The following is a 24712-nucleotide window of genomic DNA, read 5'->3' on the forward strand; positions in this document are numbered from 1 at the left end:
CTGGAGTCTGGTGGTACTAAATCTAATGTCTGATTCTTGATAAAAAAGGAGAATTTGGACACAAACATATACAGGAAAGGGAAACACTAGTTGAAGAAAAATAGGAAGATAGCCATCTGCGAGTCTTGGAACAGGCCAGACCATTTCCTCCTCTCGCACCCCAAAGAGGAGCCAGCCCTGCTGGTATCTTCCAATTTCTCCCCTCCAGAACAATGCATTTTTGTTGCTTACACCACCCAGTTCCTGGAATGTTGCTAGGCAGCCCTGCAAAGTGAACACACCCACATTTCCTGAGTTCTACTCTCAAATCATTTTTGCAAGAAAAGAGAGTCTTTTGTTATCTCAGAATAGTATGAAGCCATAAAGTTTTCCGAAGGTTAGCTTGTTTTGATTTTGTTTTTTCTCGCTACATAGTTCAGGCTGGACTTGAACTTACTATGTAGACCAGGCTGGCTCAACTCAAAGTGATCCTCTTGCCTCAGTCTCCCAAGTGCTGGGATCACAGGTGTGTGCCACCGTGCCCAACAGCTTTTGTAGTTTATCTTTAAGATACTCTGTTCTTGGAGTCATGTGACACACTGTGCTTTCTTGTATAAATAGCAAGCCATCTCCTGGCTTAAAGCAGTCTTTGAATTTCAGCATGATCCCTTCTCAGCTGCTGGTTTCGGCAACATTTTTAGTTTTCTGCTTTTTAAAAGTCAGCTCCTCGGCTACTTTCACTGCAGCTGTCTATGAGCATGCCGTGATTCTGCCTAATGTTACCTTAACCCCTGTGTCTTCTGAAGAGGCTTTGGCATTAATGAATCGGAACCTGGACCTTCTCGAGGCAGCAATCATATCAGCAGCCAAGCAGGTACTGTCTCTCCTACCTCTCCCGTGCTAAATTCTGTGGGAAATCTGGGAATTGAGACACAGGTCCTCATCAGGGTCGGTCACACTTTTGGGTGGTGTGTGTATCAGGACAGCTGAGATCATTGGTGACCACCAGAATCCGACTTTCTGCTCATACTGTTAGAGCAAGGACACGGTCTACTGCCCTAACAGTGATCAGTGGGTTCTGGTCAACCCTCAGGAGCAGCAGAACTTTGAGCAAGTTGTCAATGCAGCATTGTCGTGGGGCTGGAGGATCAATGGGGCAGGGACCTGGTGCTGTGCTTGGAGCTTCAGTGTCACGGTGTACTCTTGGTCACTTAAGAATTTGTACGTTCTCAGGTAAATTTACAGGTTGAGAGCTATCAGATCGAAGTTGCAAATTACTAGTGTATATTATATACTTCATATTTGATTCTAATTACAAGATAAAAGTGTATATGTTAATTTTTGCCAAGTCTTTTAGTTGAATGATTAAATTTGAAGCAAATAATACAGAATAAGTGTGTGGTTTGGATGATTAAACAACTGTTTAAATAGCAGGTGTAGGGACTGAAGATATAGCTCAGCAGTACAGTGTCTGTCTGGCAAGCATAAGGTCTAGAGTTTGATTCCCAGTACCAAAAACAAACAATGGAGATCAGATATATGACAGGAATGTAGAAAGTTTCATAAAGTTCATGGATATGTCTGTATTTATTGTACTGAGGCTTGAAGGCTTGAACCCAGGAAGCACTGAGCTGTATCATAGCCCTATTTAAAATTTGTTTTGAGAAAAAAGTTTCATCTAACCTGCCATACTGCTTCAGCCTCCTCAGTAGCTGGAATTACAAGTGTGCACCACCACAGCCAAAGAATACACAGTATGTCATCACAGATATTAAAATTAAGAGGTTACCAGGAGTTTCTGAGGTTCTTTTTCATGTTTTGCCCAACTGTTTCCTTAAAGGCTACAGCACCTTTCAAGGTGACTCTCTAATCCAAAGCTGTAGGGTTAGTTCAGGAAGTCCTTCTAGGCTTCTGTTGGCCAGGCAGCCCGAGGACCCCTCCTCGTGAGGAGCAGGAGTCCTGTTTGAAGGTTCCGGCAAGGGAAGTTGCAGTAGAAAAGCAAGTAAACAGCATTTGAGTTACAGATCAGTTCTGCCACAGCCAGGTCCAAGGATTGGTCAAAGTTCAAGAAGGCAATGGCTTTGGTGATGCACCGGGCCTGTAGTTAATCATTGCAGAGGCTATGGGAGCCGCAGATATCCTGCAAAGCTGTGTGTGGTCACGGAGGACTGAAAGGGTCCTACAGAAACTAACATAGCAGGATGGGACACTTGAAGTGCTTGAGAAAAGACAGGAAGCTGTAAAAACACAGAAACCGATTAGTTAAAAGTGTTAGTGTACCCACCTCCTTGATTTTTGTCCATTTGGGAAAAGTTTTATTAGCTATGTTTTCAACAGGGTGCACAGATCATTGTGACTCCAGAAGATGGTATTTATGGTATGATCTTCACCAGGACATCGATCTACTCATACCTGGAGGATATCCCAGACCCTCAAGTGAACTGGATCCCCTGTGATAACCCTAACAGGTAAAGGAACAAATGTAAAGAATCTTCTCAGGGTCACCACTGTGTTGTAGCTAGGAAAGTGCAGTTGGTGACCGTAGTGTAGGTCCTGTGTTAGTCAGTGTGCTAGCGCTGAAAATTAAAGATAAGGCAGGACTTCCCTGTGTCACTTCACTGCGGGTTTCCTGTGTGGCTGGTACTTCTGTCTCTCGTTCCTTGTGTTACTGTTTTCCTTTGTATTTAGTTGATTTTTTTTGCACGGAGACACACTTATTTCCCTTCTCATTTCTTTTTCTATGTATTCGATTTTTAATTTTATGAGCGTGATGATTTTATTTACTTTTTCCACATACATTAATTCAATTTTTAAATTTTATTTTCAGAAGCCAAAATTTTAAAAAATGGTATCAGCACATTTTATGTATGCATGTCTGTATTTATTTATTTGGAGACAGTGTCTCGCTATGCAGTTCAGGCTGGTTACAAACTCACTTTGTAACCCAGGCTGGCCTTGAACTCACGGTGGTTCTCCTGCCTCACCCTTGAGTGCTGAGATTGCAGGGATGAGATTACAGGCGAACACCACCACACCCGGCCTGCTGGCACAGGATAGCTATACATAATGATAACATCCACTGTAGGGAATTTCTACCTGTACATGATATATCTGGTTTCTTTTTCTCCCATTCCCCTCCTTTCCTTCAGTACTATTTCCCCTTCACTGTTTACAAAAGCTTTATTTCCACTTTTTCTTTCTATTCTTTTTTCTTGTTCTTTCCTTCCTTTCCTCCTCCCTTTCCCTTTTGAACATTTCAAACATTCCCCTTCCCATTTGAACACTTTCTTCCCATTTCCCAATATCTATTATCTATTTTGGTCCTTATTTATACTTTTAGTATCTCACACCAGAGAAAAAGTGTGGTATTTAAACATGGGCATCTGATTTATTTCATTAACAGTAGAGTCTCAAGGTGCATCCATTTACCTAGAAATGTCTCAAGCTTATCCTTCTTTATGGCAAAGTAGTATTCCATCACATTAAAAACCACATCTTCTTTATCTATTCATTGGTCGACAAGCATTTGGGTTGATTACACGATTTAGCTATTACAGACTGCAGTGCTACAAACATGAGTGTGCATATATCACTGTGGTAGGATGCTTTTAATTCCTTCAGGAAGACACCAAGAAGAATAACTGGTTCAAATGTAACTGCTAGCTTTGATTTTCTAAGGAATCTTCACACTGATTTCCACAGTGTAGGCACCAGTCTACACTCCTACCAACAGTGGATAAGTGCTCCTTTCTCTTCACAGCTAGAATTTCTTATTGGTGATTTCTTGATAACAGCCACTCTTTCTTGAGTGAGGTGGAATCTCAGCACTGTTTTGATTTTCATCTCTCAAATGACCAATGGTGTCAAACGTTTTCATAAATTCATTTTGTTACTTGTACTTCTTCACCTGAGAAGTGTCTGCTATCTCAGATGTCCATTTTTTGGACTGGGTCCAAGGTCTGGAGTTCACCCTAGTGTCTTGTGCAAGTCCACACCAGCAAGCTGATAGGTCTGCGATAGAAGGCCAAAGGCTCTATGATGAAAGGCTGAAGAGTCTGTGCCGGAAAGCTGAGAAGTCTACACTGGAAGCCAGGAGATGAGGTCCAAACCAAAGATGAAGACCAGCGCTTCTCCCAAGAATGGAATGCATTTGTCCTTCCTCCTTCCCTTTTATACCTCCAGGTGATGAGCCACCCAAGGGTGGGTCTTCTTCTACATCCTTGGGTGTAGAATTGCTAAACCAATTTAGTTAGCTTCTAACAGTCTCAAGTTGACACAATCAATCAACCACTACACGTGGGTTGCTCAAACCTTTGAATTCCTTTCATGTTTACCTCAGTTGTAGTGATTTTCAGCTCCAAACTTTCCTTTCAGTTTCTTCTAGGCTTTTTCTTTGTGATATTTGACTTTGCCCACATGTTCCTTGAGCATCTTTAAGACTGTTAACTATAAAGTCTGTGTTGCAAACCTGCATCTGGTCTTTTTCACGGGTAGTTTCTTTTGGTTTGCTTTGTGTTCTCTGAATGGGTTGTACTTTCTTCTTTCTTTATATTCTTTATAAATTGTTGATAATTGAATATTTGAATCTTGTGATGCTGTAGCTCTGGAAATTAGACTCTTCATTTTCAGGGGGTTGATATATTTTTTCTCCTTCTTATCCTCCTTTTTCTGTTGCAGATTTTTTTTCTGTGGGGAATCAGTGTGAGGTATAAACATAAAGTCATCTCAGGTTTTTTTCTCTAAGCCTACCTTTCCCCAGACATATGTGGTGCCTTTCTAAACTCTCTTGTTCACTTCTATATATATGCTTACTTACTAAATGTCTGTCCTCCAAAAAGGAAAAAAAGTAAAAAATGAAGGAAAGAAAAGAAAGGAAATGAAAATAAAAGAAAAAGGTTGCTTTTTAAAAAACTGTGGTGGTCACTTCAGTGGGAAGGGAGGGCTTGGAATGACACAGTGATCCTGAAAGGGTGTGAGGGAGCAGAGGTGTCTGCCGGCCTCTGTGCCTCTATTTCCCCGAGTAGAAGCAGCCCCAGTAATCCGCATTCATAGCCTTGGGGTTTAGAGGACAGCATGCTTTATGGTCTCATCCTGTTCACATAAATTACCCACAAGCTGCTCCAGAAGCAGGCACACAGCTCCTGGTGGTGACGAGGGTGTGGAATCAATCACCATTCCTGAGGTTACAGCTGAATTTAACTAAACTTTATATTCCCAGGCATCCCTGGAAGGTGTAAACCTTTGAGTTTATGATACAGATCCAAAATAATTCATCAGACAGATTCAGCAAATGACACTTTTGTCTCAGGAGGAAGTCAGATTCCTGGTGTTCCTACTGTACCATCTTCCTAGGATCCTCTTGGTTCCAAGTTTTGGTTCATTCATTCAAAATATTTGCGGCGCCCCTTAGCTCTCAGGCGTGGGTTCGGGGGCACGATGTGTGGGTTTTCCCCCATAATATCTATATAATGCTGCAGACATTTACAGATGAACACAAAGGTGAATATGTGAGCACAGGTGATGATACAGGGTACTGTGCTATGAAGAAAATATGTAGGTGGCCTGGAATCTTACCCTAGAGGGCTTTGTTACAGCCTAATTCCCTCCTGCACGGGCTTTTTTCTGAACTTCCTTTTTGTCTTCCTTCCTTCATCTTTTCTTTTTCTTTGTCTTCTTCATCATATTCTTCTTTTCTTCTTCTTCTTCTTCTTCTTCTTCTTCTTCTTCTTCTTCTTCTTCTTCTTCTTCTTCTCCTTCTTCCTTCTTCTTCTCCTTCTTTCATCTAGGAATTGAACTCAGAACCTTCATACTGAATTACATCGTCAGTCCTATTTTAAAATTTAGAATTTTGGGACAGGATCTCTCTAAGTCACTGAGTTCCCAGTCGGGGCTGAAACTTGTCTGCCTCATTCTCCCACATCTCTAGGATCATAAACATGTGCTCCCAGCCCAGGTCCCCTTTCATCTTAATCTTTCTCTTTTCTCTACTGTTACTGAGAATTTATTTTTGTATACAGGAGAAAAGAGGTTCAGGCAATTATCACTCTGAACTAAGTTAAAAACAAAGCTTGAATTGAAAGTTTTTTCTTCCTGTGAATATTTACCAGATTTGGCCTCGCTCCAGTACAAAGAAGACTCAGTTGCCTAGCCAAGGGCAATGCTATCTACGTGGTGGCAAATATAGGGGACAAGAAGCCATGCAACACAAGTGACCCTCAGTGTCCCCCCGACGGTCGTTACCAGTACAACACGAATGTGGTGTTTGATTCTCAGGGAAAGCTGGTGGCCCGATACCACAAGGTAAGGTAAATGTGCCAAGAAGCAGGTATTTGACTGCTTAATGAATTAGTTTGCAAGCGAGGGAAACTGTTATAATTGATCAGAAGAATGCGTTAGAGACAGAGCAGGACCAAAGAATGGAAAGAAATGGCTAGGTGTGGAGAGAGATTTAGAAACTCACTGGACAGACTTGGCCTTGAGGATAGAGAAGCAAATCAAATTCATTGCTCCCAAGCACCGATTAGGTTCCCTTGGCAAATAGAGTTATACGTTTCTCTCCTTTACCTTGTAAGCTTAGAGTTAAGGGTGCCCCAGCCCACGTCCATAATGTGAGGATTGAACTGCAGGCTACATCCCTCCAGAGGGGCTCTGCCCCCCTTTTCCCTGTGAGGACCCCGACCCCAGATGAAACTGGCACTGCCTAAGCAGACGTGAGCGTCCACCCTCCCAGGAGCAGTGAGATCTGGAGCAGCACCTTAAAAGGGCTCCTTTTGCTTTAATCTCCTGTTTATCCCAGCGACATCTTTTCATGAATGAAGATCAGTTCGATACCCCCAAGGAGGCTGAGGTTGTGACTTTTGACACCGCCTTCGGGAAGTTTGGCATTTTCACGTGCTTTGATGTACTGTTCCATGACCCTGCTGTCATGCTGGTGAAAGACAGCCACGTGGACACCGTCCTCTTCCCCACGGCTTGGATGAATGTTCTGCCGCATTTGTCAGCCGTTGAATTCCACTCGGCTTGGGCAATGGGCATGGGGGTCAATTTCCTGGCCTCCAATTTGCATAACCCTCTGCTGAGGATGACAGGTAATGTGTGGTCTGTGGGATTCAGCTTTACCAGATCTTTTGTTTTTGACAATAGATAAACTAACTCTTGAATCCTACATGCTTCCATGAAATCCAAAGTTTCTACAAAAGCAAGTATTTAATAATTGTTGCACAAAAGATATTTGTGGTACTAAAAATAGAAACTCCCAGACTGAGCCAGGGGTGCTAGCACACTCCTGTAATCCCAGCACTTGGGAGGCTGAGGCAGGAGGATCATTGCAATTTCGAGGCCAGTCTGAACTGTGGAGTGAGACACTGTCTCAGAAAGACCAAAAAAGAAAAAAAAATCCCAAACCTGTATCTCTGTAGTCTTTACAGTATTACACAGGATATGTGCCACATAACAACATTATTTTTTCTTCTTTTTTATTCCTCTTTCCCCTTGGAATAAAATGGATTTGGGCGGGGGAACATATCAACTTTTAATAACATGTACTTCTCAATATAATTATTTCCAACTTTATTTATTTATGTTTCTATGTATTCATTTATTTTTGACATGTGGGATGAAATCCAGGGCCCTTGCACTGATCTACATTTGCACACCCTCCTTTTGGGGTTTTTATTTATTTTTCATTGGTGCATGTTTGGTATGCATAATAATCACATTTATCATAGGAAATTTGTACCTGTACATAGTGTATCTTAGTTCTTTTTTTCCATTCTCCTTCCTTTCCTTCCACCTTTGTTCCCTCCCTATTTACAAAAGCTTTGCTTCCATTTTTCCCTTCCATTTTCTCATTTTATCTTTTCTCTTCCCTTCCCTGTCCCTCCCCACTGCCTGGTGAAACTATTCATATACAATGGAGTATTACTGCCATAGAGAAGGACGAACTCGGGCCATTTTGAGGTAAATGGCTGCACCTCAAGACCTTAATTTTAAATGCAATAAATTAGACACACAAGTTTAAATATTGCAGTATTTCCCCTGTATGAGAGGGTAAATAAGGCGCAAAATGGGGGATAGATATTGGGAAGTAGGAAGAACATCCACAGACCTTTATAAAATCTATTTTGAGTCAGAGACTTGCTAAATTGCCCAAGCTGACTCAAACTTGATGGTCCCCCTAACTCCTCTCCTGGAGAGCTGAGATTACTGCATGTGGCTTCCTATCTAATTCTTGAATTTTATACTTCTAGCAGGTGACATGCTGTAAAATTAATCTCAGTCTAAATTATTGTGTATATTTATTTTTATTCAGCATGAATGTATACTCCTTTTCTGTTTTTATGTAAAGCTTTTCCTTCCTCATGTCATATTTTATTGGATTTTGTCTCATTTCTTTGACTCCTTATCAGCATATTTTACTAAAATTAATGAACTGTGTGACTTATACGAAGTGAAACAATCATTTGAGTTTACAATAACAATAACAATAACTATGAAATACATTTCCGCTCCATACTTTCAACTACTTACTCCCAGGAAGTGGCATTTATGCACCAGATTCTCCCAGAAAATTTCATTATGATATGGAGACCCAAGAGGGAAAACTCCTCGTGTCCCAGTTGGATTCTCACCCCTACCGCCCTGAAGTGAATTGGACTTCCTATGCCAGCAGTATTGAAGCCTTCTCAGTGAGAAACCAGGAATTTAAGGGAACTGTCTTTTATGACGAATACATCTTTGTGGAGCTCAAAGGAATCACAGGAAATTATACAGTCTGCCAGAAAGATCTCTGCTGTCATCTAAGCTACCAGATGTCTGAGAAGAGGTCAGATGAAGTTTATGCCTTAGGAGCATTTGATGGGCTGCACACTGCCGAAGGGCAATATTATCTCCAGGTAATGTTTGGGGTCAGGAGAGCTACTACATAAAATACAGATGCGTAGATAAATTTGAATGTTGGATAAACAGTGATTTTAGTATGCTGTAAGTGTGTCTCTCTTTAGGGAACACAACTATTTTTTTTTCTTTAGCTGAAACAAATTTAGCTGGGCAGCCTATTTTTATTTGCTAAATCTTGCAATTCTATTTTTTTTAATCTTGCAATTCTATGTCAGTCCAATTTTAAACTGGTTAGAAAAAAGACATAATATTCATTTGTGGGATTGACGTTAAAAGTTACTCACATTATAGGTGATTTTGATGGACAATTAAATACTTGTACCTAACCTAAAATTTAGACATTATCTGTCCTTGTTCACTATTGCCTATCCTGCTTTATAAAGAGCTTGACACTAAGAATGTGCTGGAGACAACTGCAGTTGTGTCTGGGATTATTCAGTAGAATAGTTTGTTGCTGCAGACTCTGATGTCTCCTAGCCCTTGACTTAAAGAGCAAGCTATCATGAAGCACTGAGATGGAACCTGCTCTATTCTTCTGTACTCTGGCTCCATCCACTCACTTGGGCACCCGCAATACCCACCTAACAGGGTTCCTTTAATCATTTCACCTCTATTCACCCCATTCCCTACACTATTAGTGAAACAATCATGAAAATCCCCTTCTCACTATATCACTTTCTTACAGTTCATCACTGACAATTGAAAGGGCAAATTCTCCAACCTAAAAGTTCACTAAGTCTTGCCATGTGGTCCTCTCTGGCTCTCTATCCCTCTCTTTCACCTCCATTCACATGTGCCCCGGTTCCGCCACACTGATGTGTTTGTCTACTTCCTGTTCACCAGCACTGGCAGAATCTGTGAATGTTTGTGGTTTGTTCTCTCATAGTGATTTCAGTTATTGTCTTCACCATGACACTCCCGCAGAATCCACTGCCCCTCCTGCCTGGGTTAGGTACTTCACCTGGGTGCTCCCTGAACGTTGTACACTTAATTTCATCAAATTCACTTTATGTCACAGCATTCCTTGAGACTGAGTGCCTTTGAATGCTGGCATGATACTGATGGCATAACATTGTTTGCTTTAATAAGCACTCTACCAGTGCTTGTATGTCTTCACAAACATTTATTGAGTTTCAGCTATAAGACAGGTAGACAGTCAGTGTTAATGATGTGAAGATAAAGAAGCACAGACCCTCCTTTTGAGAAATTTTGCGTGTAGGATAACAGTAAAGCCTTTGAACAGATAATCTCAGCAGAGATTCTCATGTGAAGGAACTTAGTAGGCACATTTTGTTGTAAGAGGAATAGGGCTGACCTGAGTCTAACTTCAGGATCTAAAGCAGTTTCTAGAGCTAATAGTATGATCTGGATGGAAGAGAGACTTTCCCTCACCAAGGGAAAGTCTAGATGTAGCAGGAAGATGAGCTAGAACATGGATATGTGGAAGACCAGCATGTGTGGGAGGTGTATAACATGAAAAGCTGGCAGAGGATTAGCCTGGACCCAGCACCATACCCCATGAGCTCCTACCTTGTGTACTTAAGAGCCGCACTTTATTCTATTGCTGGCAGTCAGAGATTGATGTGATTAGATCTGCTTTTGAACAGGCTACTTTAGCATGCAATGTAATTTGAATCTAAGGTTAAAAAACTAGATAAACTAATAAAATGGTACTATTAGGATATGGACCAAGATTAGGTTAGTAGGAATAGATGCATGGGGTAATAGAGAGAAATATTGGGGCAACAACTCAGTGGAAAATTTGATATGGAACCAGAAAGTAGAATAAAGGGTCTAGAATATGCTAGGCTCCTGGCAAGAGTGGCTAGGTGGATGAGATGGCTTCGAGAGATCTGGATGCTAGAGAAGAGAATCAGGTGGCAGTGGGGAGACACCGAGTTCATTTTCAGACCTGCTAGTGTTGAAACACTTATGGGATGTAGAATTGGATCCACCTAATAAAGCTACTGAATGTACGCGTTTAATGCTCGAGGAAGACTGGACTTAGAAATATTGGTTTTTGAGAATCAGCAGGACACAGTTGATGATCAAACCTCCAAAAATGAATGGCTTTGCAGAGGAGGTTACCATGTTTCTCTGAAAATAAGACCTAATCAGAACATAATCAGTCTTGAAAATGAGAAATAAAAAATGCCAGTCTCATTTACCTGCACTTACAGAGTAGCTGCTGAGCAAGAGCAGAGTGAGGTGGAATGTCTGCATGACACTGGCCATCACTGTGGTAACCACCAGCCCTTATTTTCCAAATAGGTCTTCTTTTGGGGGAAACATGGTTTTGTAGACAGTAAAAGATGGCAGGAGAAGTGGAGCCTTTAGGAACTGCAGTGTTTGGGCAGGAAATAGAGGAATAGGAATGTACAAGTGTGATTGAGGAATAAAAGAATTTACAAAGAGAACTTTTGTGGAAGCCAAAAATTGTAGAAGCTCTCAGCTGAAGGAAGTTGTGAGGCAAGTTTATGAAATACATTTAGCATTATTGGCATTAACGGGCGGGCACAGTCCTGGTGGCATAACCTGAGCTCACCGAGTGAAACACAATTGATGGTGTTTGAGAAGGGAAGTCAAGACACTGAGGGAGTGAGTGAATTTTTTCCTGCAAAAAGCTTTGAAAAGGGTAACAAGACAGCGCTAGACAGAGACTCATGGTCAGAAGTTTAATTTCCTTCCAACAGATGACAGAGCCTTGACTATCTGTATAGGCCTGAGGAAAAGAAGCAAAAGGGACAAGGATACAAATATAAGAGGATTCAATACTCCAAAGCGATAGAGGACCTCTCCTGGCACTATGCATGTTTTACAATTTGGAATTTTCCAATTGTAGAAGAATTTTGACACTATCAGGTGTAGTACCAGCAGAGTCTGGGTCAACACCCTAAATAAAAACACGTAAGTCAGCTATTGTAAAACATGGAAATATTCATCCAAAATAGCTTAAATAAGTCCATTACAGTCTCCTGTTTATTGCACTTTGATTTTAATGTCAAATGGTTTAGAAAAACCCTTTATTTTTAGGGATATTTGGATTTTGATATTGAGGGCAAGGGATTTTGTTAACTGTATAATGCTGATAATCTCTCAAAGTCTAATTATGATGCTATGATATGTAAGAAAACCTCTGGTATCATTACAAGCTACTTCTTAACCAAAAGAGAAAGAAAATGAAGTAAAGATGAAATAAACCCCTACCTTTCATTAGTGTCAGGTGGTACATACACATGATTTTGTAACACTTTGAAGGATGTGGAGAAAGAAGGAAGTGGTTGCATTTTCTATAGTGTAAGGAGTGGTTAAGCTTGAGTAAATCAGCTTGAAGGATTTGAAGAAAGTAAAGATTTAGAACAATTGAGCCAGGCGTGGTGGTGCACGCCTGTAATCCCAGCACTTGGGAGGCTGAGGCAGGAGGATTGTCGCAAATTCAAGACCATCCTGAGCTACAAAGTGAACTCAAGGCCAGCCTGAACTGTACAGTGACACTGTCTCAAAAAGAACAACAACAACAAAAAAACCCAGAAAAATTAACAAACAAAAAAAGATTTAGAGCCATTGCTATAGGACCATGGGAGATGGAGCAGCCTGAATATTTTAAGGAATCAAAACAAATAAATAATAGAAAAAAAGATTAATTCTTTTTACCAGATGCATTTAGGGGTTTTCTTCCTTAGATTTTTCCAGATCCTTTCCCCAAGTTCAGAGCCCTGGAAACAACCAGCTTCTGGGGCTTTTGGAATTCCCCAGTGATACACGAAATTAGAGATAAAACATCTGCTAAAAACTACGGTTCAAATTCAGGGACCTGAGTAAACAGGACGGATAGCACTTTCATAAAATCTTGGGCAAGTGTTTGCTTCTCCGTGTAGTAACACCCTGGTTTTGGCCCAATGTCTGAACTCTTCCGATTCCTTTATCCTCATCTGTGTCATGGGGATCAAGTGTTAGCTGCCAGCTATTTATGCAATACCCATCACACACAGGCTTGTACCAACAAGCTAGAGATACTAAGACGAGGAGAGATGGAAGCATTGCCTTGCAGAGCTATGTCTAAAGGGAGTAGTGATACGTACTGAACAGGAAATTAAGATGATTGCTATTTGACTTTGGTTGTGGCAAATGCTTCAGAGGAAAAGTGCCATATGAAATTAGAGCATGACCCTGGAGGACCTAACTTGTCCTGGAGAAGGGACAATGATAACACACCCTGGATTTGTCTCTCCTTCTTGTCTCTCAGTACCTGGGCCTTTAATCCTTATCTATGGGGTTTCATTGAAACAATTCTTTCACAATTTTGAGAAACTTTGACTTAATTAGTAAATTTAGTGGTAAGCAGCATGATTGGCATGCAGGGTTCTCAATAGATTTCCCAGGAAGGAATTGGCTGGGGAGGTCTTTCTTCCCTCTTTCTTCTGTCAGTTGTCATCTTGAGCCTTCCTTTATTATCTCCTTAGGAATTGTCTGTTTCCCTGTCCCTGTCCCTAGAATGTCCACCACTGCTGTTTATGCCTACAGGAAGTATGTGGGTGTAGTGGGTCCTCTTTTCCTTGAAGCCTGGCCTTCAGTGAATGTGCTCTGGTCACAACTGTCTTCTGTGCCAAGGGTCCAGCCCTGATTACCTGCCTGCAATATCTGGAACTAACTTAGCTGTCTGTAATACTCAGAGCACTTGTGACTGTTACGAGTTTTCACTTACAATTCATGTTGATATAAGGGAAATGCTAGATGTCAGATATGCAGAGTGTGTGTTCCTGGGGTCAAAGAATGAATTCTTAAGGCACAATGGAGGTTAAGAGTGGGAAAATTTAGGAGTAGGAGAAAAGCAATGGGAGTACCAGTAGGGAATGGGGAATGGGAGTAGCTCCTGTGCGACGGGAGGGGTCATTAGTGGGTTATCAATGAGCCCAACTCTCAAAGGAAGCTTTATTGAGCAAAATCAAGAGGTGGGTACAATATGGGTCAAAACTACGGTCAACCAATAAGGTTGAGAGTATAGACACTTATGTAATATTGATCTAATGTTAGCAAGGACATGAGACATCATAAACCTGGGTTGATAATCTATAGTCTTGTTTTGTTTTTTTTTTTTGGTACTGAGGATTAAACTCATGACCTTGGGCTTGCCAGGCAGGTGCTTACGCCACTGAGCTAAATCCCCAGTGAAAATCTATAGTCTTAATCATGTTTTTAGTTTTAGCAGTTTTTTTTTTTTTGAGACAAGCTTTCACTATGTAGCTCAGATTGGCCTTGAATTCACTTTGTAGCCCAGGCTGGTCTCTTAACTCCTGGAAATCCTCCTGCCTCAGCCTCCTGAGTGCTGGGATTACAGACATGCACCATCTTGCCGAACAATTTGAGCAGTTTTAGTCTTAGCCTTAGTGAGTGGGAGAGGATGGCCCGTCCCTAATGTGATAGTGAGATTATGGGAAATCTCAGAAGGGTGATACCAAGAATCCTGAACCTCTGTTCATCCCGTAGGGTGGTATGTAAATCTGGCCACTGTGATCTCCAGTCAGTTCTGATATCTTCTCATCTCCTGCTCTGGCTGCTTGAGGGCCCAGCCTTGTATGACTGCTACCAGATTTCCATCTAACTTAGCTGCCTATAATATTACCTATTATAATTCATTTTTTAAAATGCATCCTTTTTGGTCTTTATCTTTTATTTTCTGCCACATTAGCTTTGTAATACAGTTCATTCCTTCATAACTTTTACATATTTCATTATGCACTATTTATAACAGTATGACTATGTAAGCTTCATTCCAAGAAGCACATGGGTTGTACATTCTTTTCTCTGTGTTTTCCCCACAGTTATTAATGGCCTTGTCTTTAAGATTTAATTTTCAGCTTTTTTTGGGTCAAAATTTCCATACCTTCCAATGACGTCCAGAACAATTTTCCTCCAAGGTCATTTTCATCAGATAATCCTAAATCAAAAAGATCAACTTTTCTCAGTTTGTTTTCCCTCTTCCTTCTGCCAGTTGTCACCTTGAGCCTTCATTTATTATCTCTGTAGCAACTGTCTGTTTCCCTGTCTCTGTTTCTTCCTCCTGGCCTCCTTCCTGCTGGCGCCAGTCCTCCAACACGAGTGTCTCTTGAGTCTACAGCTGCAATCTGAACTCGATGCTCTCAGTGTTTCATCCTGGAATTTCCCTTCCTTTTCCTGGGAAAGTTTTTTTTACTGCTCCTCCATGTTGGTTTTCTGTGCCCTGCCTTTCTTGGTTTTGTTTTATATTCTCTTTGTTTTGCTAAATTTTCCCCAAAAAGTAAGCTTGGGAAGTAAGTTTTTCAAGACTTAAATGTCTGAAAATATCCTTCTTTGAAGTTCAGTTAAGTGTTTTCCAGGGTATAGACTGAATAGGTGGTTTTTTTTTTTTATTTAAAGAAAAGGAAACAAAAGAATACATGGAGATAAAAAAAAGGGTAGAAGTAATACAAACTTACAGAAAAACAAACGGTAAGAAATTGCTGGTTGATAAGTTACACATTGTCATCTTAGAAATAGCTGTTCATGTTATAGAAGTATTTAGAATGTATTTAGTATAGAAAGTATTTAGAATGACATTCATAAAGTGACACTGCAAACCGTTCTGCTCTATGATCGAACAAGAGCTTAGTAATATGGTTATCAGTCCTACACATTTGTTTTACATCTCAAAGAGAGTAAGATTAAACATATCAAAACAGAACATAGCAGTTAAAAAAAACAATTTAAAGAAATACAGATTTCGCAGCAAGCCCACTGGAGATCTTCATTGCCTATCTAACTGTCTCTAGTTTCTTACAAATAGTTGTCCCCATCTTCACCCACCTTATATACTTATTGTATATTATAGAACTAATCAAATCCTTGGAGGCTTTTTAGGTCCTCATGTTCCAAATTAGGGAAGACAATAGTAACTACCATCGCATCTCTCATTCTCTTTGTGATAGCTGTCCCCATCTCTACATATGCTGAAATTGAACTCAAGAAACCAGTCCAATGTCATTCTAATCAGCGAACATTAGTATTGCTAGAATTTCTATCATAATGCTAAAAATTAGCCTCGGGTTTCTTAGCATCTCTTCCTCAGAGTATCGAACAGGTGGTTTTAATTTTCCTTCAGAAGCGCGAAGGCCTTTCTTTCTCCTTTGCTGCGTTCCTACTGAGAATTCTGAAGTTACTCTGGTTTCTGTCACTCTCCTTTTTTATAGACTCTCTAAAATGTTTGAAGAATTTCTTCCTTTGTCTCTTTCATCCTTCTGCAATTTCCTCTTTTTGGAAACCTAAATTCTGTCTCAGATTTTTTTTTTCAATTTTCTGACCTTTTCTTTTTTCTTCCTGTCATGTTTTTGTGGCTTCATGGATGTAGTGTTTTCTTTTTTATCTCTGAGGCTGCTGAGAATAAGTTTTCCCGATAGCCAGGTGCGGAAGTGCACATCTGTAATTCTAGCACTCTGGGAGGTGTGACAGGAGAATTACAAGTAGCAATCCATTTTGAGCAATTTAGCAAATCAGAGAGATCCTGTTTCAAAATTAAAATACAGAAAAAGGTCTAGGGATTAATGTGAAGGCCCCTGGCTCAAGTCACAGTAGTACAAAAACCAAAAAGATTTCTTGCTATTTCCTTCCTCTGGATAGGTTTGATTTCCTTCCTGCCTGCATCTCTCCTCCTTTTCCTTTTTCCTTTCTTGATAAAACAATGTGTGTTTAGACTTAGGTAAACTCAGTCTAAATGAACCCGGTTCTGCTGGCACTGTCCCGAGCATCGTGCTCAGGAGCTGGTCAAATATAAGCCTTCTTCTCTCCATCAGGGCTGGTCAGGGCATGGATATTGGCCACATCGATGTTGTACAGCTTCTTCAGAGCTTGTTTGGTCCGGGGCTTGTTGGTGGCCTTGACATCCATAAAGAATGCAAGTGTGGTTTCATCCTCTCTCTTTTTCATAGCTGATTCCGTGTCAGAGGATGATGACAACACAGGGACCAGTCTTATTTCCTTTGGGTGAGTTCTTCTGAGGGTATCTGGGCTGCCTTGCGGACCTCAGCGACTTGCACAGCAGAAGGACTGGTGACCTTCAGATCTTCCTTTTTGTGGTTGTGAACACTTTCCAATGCTATCTTCTTGTCTTCAACACCTTTGCTTTGGCTTCAGCTTTGGGAACGGCAGGAGCTTCCTTCTTAGTTTTTGGCACCATCTTTGTAAATAAGTGTCTTTAGTTCCTTCGCCTTTACTTGCCTGTTTTGATCTCTTTCATGTTGAAAGTTTTCAACAGATATCTGGCGATGCTTGAGGATTACCACAGTCTGACTAAGAGTTCTGAGTATGTGGGCACTACATACTTGCCAACCAACCTTGAGCTTTACAGTAGGGTGAGCTAGCTGGGTCTTTTGTTAGGTGAATCTCTGAGGTAAGCACCTTTAGAAACTTCCTTTTGGAATCCAAGTTTCAGGTTTTAAGATCCTTCTAATTTTCTTCCTCCACAGGGTTCTTAATTAAAATATAAAAACATAGGCTCTATTGAAGTTCAGAAAAACAACAACATTTTAAATATATCTCATTCAATAGTTAGTATGCAATTACACTAAAAATTGTTCATTGTATTTCAAATTTCTTTTATGGTGTTGGAGATTGAACCCATGGTCGTATCTATCCATGCTAGGCAAGTTCTCTACCACCGAGCTACATTCCTGGATCTGAGCTCACCTGGAAGTCCTATTCTATATTTTATCTGGCAACTCTATTTCTAAATCTGTATTTAGGCTTTTATGGAGTCAACCTGGAGAAATGGCCTTGCAGCGTGCTTGTTGGGGATAATAGAGAGAAATAATTGTAAACATTCAATATGACTTCATTCATGTAATCCCCATCAACTGTATCCTTCATCCCTCCATCTAAAGACCATCTGCTTTGTATTCCAGCAGTAAATTCCCAGTCTTCCATTGGAGTACAGGATGTCACTGGCTCATCTGTCATAGGGGACTCTTCACAACTGTCACTATGTTTTCTTACTTAGTCACCACGACATTACTCTCAGCTTTGAGGTGCCCAGTGATCCCAGTGATAGAATCTTTTGGGTACTCTCCAGGGTAGATGGGATTGAGTCTTGGCTTTCCTCACCTCCAGTTCAGGATTTGGTTTCTTAGGTCTCCTGAATCAGTTACCAGTTTTTTTTTTTTTGTTTTGTTTTTTTTTGTATCAGCACCCCAACTTCTAAAACTGCTATGGTCTGTCCTATTTTCCTATACTGTGGGTTTATTTCTATTTTAAAGTAAGTGTTGGCTTTGATAGGTTAATAAGGGAACAAAATAGAAGCACATATTCATTCTACCTTTATCTACAAGTTATTTCTCTCTCATCTCAATACCCTGGCCATGAAATGCCTGCCTGCCATCTATAAACCTGGAGGAAGAAGATGAGCTAGAGATTAATACTTTAATCTGGAAAGAAGTGAAGGTGGATTGAAAGATGCTATTCAGATCTAGTTAAATGGATCTTGCTTTTAGCGAACTTTCCATTTGTGTGGTGAGAAGACTCCTTTACTGAGATTTTTGTATAGAAATAGCTAAAAAGTATAAATACGGAAAAGTCTTTGCTCATATACAAAAGATGTGGCTTGTTTGTTTTGAGACAGGGTCTTCCTTTGTAGTGCAGACTGGCCTTGAACTATGTACCCCAAGCTACCCTCAAACCTGCAGTTTGGAACTTAACTTTTTTACGTATAGAGTATTTTAATTTTTTTATACATTTTTGAGATATGGTCTCAACTCACTATGTAGCCCAGGTTGGCCTGGAACTCACAGTGATCCTCCTGCTTCAGCTTCTGGGATTATAGGCGTGCACTGCCACATCTGGCTCAATTGTGTTCTCATTCCTTTTTTTTTTTTTTTTATAAAAGAGCAGCTAGCATTAAATTAATGAATTAATTAGAAAAATTCACCATAGCTTTACTGAGATGAGATTAACAGTAATTATATGATGTATTATATTATGCTTTGAACACTGTACTGTTATCAGCTTTTTTCTTCTCGATGTTCAACAACTGAGGGTTGGAGACCAAAAATCTAGAAAGATAGGCTAAGAGCAGAGCATGGTATTCTACACATTGTAATGATTAGATCAAGTCAATACACACGTGTGACTTTCTCTGACTCCTCCATGCTGTACTTCTAGGTCTGCACCCTGCTGAAGTGCAAAACTACCAATGTACAGAGCTGTGGTGACTCAGTTGACACAGCCGCTACCAGGTTCGAGATGTTCTCCCTCAGTGGCACTTTTGGGACTCAGTATGTGTTCCCTGAGGTGCTACTGAGTGAAGTTCAGCTTGCGCCCCGAGAATTTCAGGTAACAGCTTTTGCTTGATATGGTCAATTAATTTCATAAAAGAAGACACACTTCTTGACATCAAAACCTTACTCATGTGCTTCAAAATGTACAAATCTCCATTCAGAAAGGACCAGATTATCTTTGTGGATCAGGGAAGACACCGGACAGGCTGAGCTTTTTGTCTAGAAGTTTCTAACATGACACTGTGTCCTCGGATTGAAAGAAATAAATCTTATTCGGGCAGAGGAAGGATTCTGGGCTGCTTAAGGTCTGTGAAGTAGGAAGGAGATCTGACAAAGATAATTCAGCCTCAGCGGAGAATCCCATTGGGGCCACTGTTGAGGAGTGTGTTTGGGAAGGTGATAGGATCCCTCTCCTCCTGCGGGTACAGGCGCGGTGTGACCGCTGGAGAAAAGGAGAGAAGAGTAGAAGGGGACAGAACCTGACAAGTGTTGACAAGAAAGCACAAACTTTGGTGCCCAGAAGTAATTGCCTGCTGCACATGGGCGCTTCCCAACCACGTGCTTCCTGGAATCCTGCAGATTCCTCTTGGCACTCCTCTTCGCACGAGGGGTGAGGGGGCCCGGGGAGACTGGGGAGAATGACAGGAGGAGGTGACAGAAGCTTAGTTCAGACCTCACCTCACCATTCGCTTCTGATCCTTCTTTAAAAAAAATTATCTGAAAGAACATTTCTAGAGTATTGATTATAGACAGGCATTTTTATACTAATCAATCCGTGCTAGTCCCATAGCTTGTTTTTCAAAATTTTTTACCTCTGCACATTCAAATATTTCTCAAATATTGTGTGTTTCTCAAATATTGTATGTGTGCATGCATGTGTGTGTGTGCATACAGGTGCACATGTGTGTGTGTGTGCATGTACATGTGGTGCTGAACACGGAACCCAAGGATTTGTGTTTGGCAAACATGGAGTGACACCTCCCATCCTCCAAACATTTCTGATAGAGCAGAATTTGACCAGCAATTTCTCATTGGCTCTCCATCGTGACAGGACTGCTGCGTCACAGGGCTGTATATATTAAAGGTCTGCTTTTCTGTGTTGCATGCAGGTGATGAGTGACGGACGCTTGCAGAGCCTGCAGCCCACCTCAAGGCCCCTCCTAACCGTCACACTGTTCGGGAGGTTTTACGACAGAGATGGGCTGCGGGACGCTTCCATAGACCTCGGGGCCCATGCGCTGAGAGGACTGGTTATGGTGCTGATGCCCATCCTATATGCATTATGTTGGTAGAATATTTCCATTTGTCTTTCCTTCGGGATAATTTAAACATGATGGTTGAAGATGGGGTAGGTCTGGGCTTCTGCTAAGAGCAGGATTCTGATAAAAGTGAATGATTAATATATGTTTCTCTTTATTTACATTAACACACATCTCAGAAATACGAGGTTAATATAATAGATATTAAGGTAAATTTTAAAAGCTGTTTTGGAGTTTGTCTTTCTTAGAACTGAGGTATTTGTACCAACTGAGTGTTACACACATATTATGCAGAAGAAATAAAAGTTTCAATTAAGTACATAAAAATTACCCTAATATACTTATAAGAAGTCTGAATCTATGATCACATTTATTTCTTCAGTTCTGACTTTGTTTCCTCTGTTACTTACATGAACAAATACATTTCGATTCTCTCATGGGCTAAATAGTGTCACCCAGGTTAGTAAACTGAAGGCCTTAACTCCCCATACACCCAAATGTGACTGATTTTGGGACAGTATTTGAAGGGTAAGGTGAGGTTGTGAGGGTGATCCTAAATTCCTGTGACTGATGGATGTTCTCCTAAGAAGAATTCAGACACCCTGTGCAGAATGGAGACAGCCACCTACAGGCCAAGGAGAGGTATCTCAGGAGAAACCAAATCTGCCAACCCGTGGGTCTTGAACTTCCAACCCTAGGATCACGAGACAATAAATTTCTGTCATTCAAGTCACCCAATCTGCGGCACTTTGTTAAAGCAGCCATGGCAAACTGATGCAAAGTTGCGTCTTCCCTGCTCGCTTGCCTCTCACATTCTTGTGTGGGGATGAACGCTTACCAAGGGGGGACCCTCCAGGTCATCTGAGTCCGCAGGACTCCAACAGAGACTTCGTGGAAAGAACTGCTGAGGCCTCCATAGTGAAACCACAGGATCATAGCATGCCCTGAGGAATTAGGAACTAGAAAGCCACAACTTTGAAAGTAAGTATTTAATTTAGCATCACATGTCTTTTTTCAGTGACAGCAGAATCTCCTGACCCCGTGCAGCCTAGTGAAGCAAAGAACCCCCTTAGTCACACATTTCTCTACTGACAGATGGTCCTCATGGGACTGGTAACTGTCACATCTCCTACACAGTGTGCCCTTCCAGAGTGATCTGTACTAAGAGCTCACTGTGGTACAAGATATGTATTTTGTGGCAGTTGCATTTCTTGAAAAATGCTACCTCACCCAAAATACATTTAAGTTATTAACATATTAAGCCATTTTGTGTTTTGTGTGGCACTGACTTTTTAAAGAAAATAAGAAAGGCTGTTACGTATTTAGAAAGAGTTCATCAGGATAAACTCATGTCTTATTTTTTACTTGTGGCTGAGACAAAATACCTGATGCCCAAAGTTGGCAAGGGAAGGTTTATTTCTTACAGTTTTTGGAGGTTTCAGTCCATACTCAGTTGGCTCCAAGGCAGGGTGGCATGGCTGGGCCGCAGTTCATGGTGGCTGTAAATAGCAAGACAGAAACCGCCAAAAGAGCAAGACACAACTTCTTCCTGCCATTACATCACATCTTGGCTCCACCCTTATGTGGGAGTAGCACTGACACCACCAATCCAAGCGCTAGACAATGAACCATCACAAATGCATAATGCAAATGCATGAGGCCTGGGGGACACTGACATAAACCATGACACCTCAGTACTGTCACTTAATGTTAATTTAAAGCAGAAAATATTCAAATTGTCAATGATAGGCTTAAAATATTAAGAGCTTCAAACTATCAATTCTAAATGCCTCCTTTCTGTCCAACACCAGCTAAATGTGTCACCCACCGTGTTATGACAAATTACCTACACATTGTCATTTTAAAACAATAACAGCTGGGTATGTTGGTGCATCCATGGAATCCCAGCACTTGGGAGACTGAGGCAGGAGGAGTGCTCTGAGTTCGAGGCCAGTCTGAACTACAGAGCAAGATCCTGTCTCAACAAAACAAAATGAACAACCAAAAAGTCCAGAAACGAAAGAAAACAGCAACAAAATACCAGGTTATTGTCTTCCAGAGGTTCTGAGGGTCACCATCTGCAAGGGGCTCATCTGGATTCTGCTGGCTCAGAGTGTTTCTGGAAGCCACAGCTCACCTGTGGCAAAGGCTGCAGGCATCCCAAGACTTGCCTGGGCAGGAGACGCTGCGGTAACCGTGCTCATACAGCTGCCAGGGGCCTCCATTCTGGAAGTTGGTTGCTGTGTCTTTTCCTTTTCATGTGGGCCTCTCTGTAAGGTCCTAGAAAGTTTTCACAGAATGGGCACTGACTTCTCCCAGAGTGAGGGGAGACAGAGACAGAAAGAGAAAGAGACACACACACACACACACACACACACACACACACACACACGCATACACACACACACAGAGAGAGAGAGAGAGAGAGAGAGAGAGAGAGAGAGAGAGAGAAACCAGAGATGGAAGTCACAGTCTTACAAACCAATCAGAGACATGATATCACTTCTGACATATGCTAGTGGTCATGCAGACCAGCCATCACACTGGAGAGAAGTCGCACAAGTGAGACTCTCAGGAGATAGAATCCATTTAGGTGGTCATGCATGCTGGCTTTCCTAATGAGTGAATGGACTTATGTTTATAAATGTATGTATTCGCTATATAATTTTAAAAGATGCTGTTCTTCCCCTTTTTGCTATACATGACATGTCTCTAAAGATATTCTGGTATTTGAATCCTAAAGGCATAAAACCAAAGAACTTTCTATGGTTACTTTGTATAATTAAATTAGATAATTAATGATTTGCACTTTTAGCCATAGTAAAGTTGAAGTTCTAGAATCAATTCATAAAGTGATATTACTAGAAAAAAGAGCCTAAAGATGTTATACTTACTTAACTAAGGCTTTTTAAAGTAAGATTTTTTGGTAATAATCTATAAACTATATTTTTAAAAATGAAAGAAACCTGACTCAAGTGATTGCAGTGTCTTGCATATCAAGAAGAATACCAAAAAAGTCAATTAGAGAAGCATGTCAGTACCAAAATCTGTCCTAAAATACCTCTCCTGGCACTTACACACTGCATCCTTGCATTTCACCTACTTCTCTAATCTATGGTTGCTCTGGGCATTACCCTTATTCTATGCATCACTTTCATTTTTGTTTCTGTAAAGACTACAGTTCTTAGATAAGGAATATGCCCAGCATCTACTACAATTCTCACGCAGCATGCACTAGTGTACCATAGGATTATTGCTTGGAGTACTGAGAGTGCAAAAATAAATCTACATTCTAATAATATTCCTAACTACGTAGTTGATACAATTAAGTTGAAATCAAACGGTTAGAAACGGTATAGGACATGGTAAATCTAACGAGCACTTACATTAAAGACTAAAAGCACTGGAACTTTTAATATGAGCAAGGCACCCATAAATTAAAAGTAGTGTAACGCAGTTATTGCATGCACTGTTTTTATCATGGTAATTTATAGATTAAACCTAACCCAAATTTTATAATCTGGAAAATTGAGACTATTTATACAAAATCTTAAAAGCTTTAAAACTGAGATCTACTATTTTACTGAAATTCTTGGTAAATTCAAAGAGAGATAGACATAGGCAAGAAACAATGCTGAAAAGCAAATTGTAGGGGCTGGGATTTAGTGCAGGGGCTGGGGATTTAGCTCAGCGGCATAAGCGCCTGCCTTGCAAGCAGGCAGTCGTGAGTTCAATCCCTGGTACCGATAAAAAGCAAAAAGACAAAAAAAAAAAAAATGTGCAAATTGTAAAGAAAAAGAGGAGGGGAGGAATGTGACCTGTGCACCCCATAGTCTGGGAAGACATGGCATGTATTTCAATGCTAAAAGACCAAGTTTCTCAAAACAGTAATGCAAAAGATCACATGCATACTGTCATACATACACAAAGTCCCATGATTATACACTGGTGACCACAGGCACAGGCCAAAGCACCAGTGGGGACCCACACTTGGACACAGATACCAATGTGAAAGCAGGTGTGTTTATATTTTAGAAAAGTGTTTATGACAAAAATGTTTGCTGGGGCATGGCGCTATCAGACAGGAAACAAATTATCCATCATTGCTAAAGCCCCCTTGGAAATGCCAAATGCCATCTGACAGGTGTGTACGTGGCTGGTATGTGAAGGGTGGGGTGTTCCTGCTCATCGGGGAGCCCCAGTATTACTGTCCTCTGGCCTTCTGCATCTTGGGAGGACGGTGGCCATGGTGTCCTTTCTACACATAGCTCAGCGTGCTCAGATTTCAGCATCTGG

At 40.9% G+C, this 24712-nt stretch overlaps 1 protein-coding gene across 2 annotated transcripts; it reads left to right on the top strand.

Annotated features, from left to right (window-relative positions):
- The first annotated feature begins 356 nt into the window (after positions 1-356).
- Positions 357-20743, top strand: Vnn1 (vanin 1). Of its 2 annotated transcripts, XM_003465617.5 has the most exons (7): positions 364-853; positions 2317-2447; positions 6087-6279; positions 6776-7067; positions 8515-8873; positions 19042-19212; positions 20267-20743. In XM_003465617.5, exons 1-7 carry the CDS (start codon positions 641-643, stop codon positions 20447-20449), a joined length of 1542 nt encoding a protein of 513 aa, XP_003465665.1. In that variant the 5' UTR covers positions 364-640; the 3' UTR covers positions 20450-20743. The 2 variants fall into 2 exon arrangements, with proteins under 2 accessions (XP_063089539.1, XP_003465665.1); XM_063233469.1 differs by lacking the exons at positions 6776-7067; positions 8515-8873 and having other exon boundaries at positions 357-853.
- Positions 20744-24712: the final 3969 nt, after the last annotated feature.

The sequence above is a fragment of the Cavia porcellus genome, unplaced genomic scaffold (genome assembly GCF_034190915.1).
Source record: "Cavia porcellus strain 051 isolate PalLab524CR breed Dunkin Hartley unplaced genomic scaffold, mCavPor4.1 scaffold_22, whole genome shotgun sequence".
In the NCBI taxonomy this organism is placed as follows: domain Eukaryota; kingdom Metazoa; phylum Chordata; class Mammalia; order Rodentia; family Caviidae; genus Cavia; species Cavia porcellus.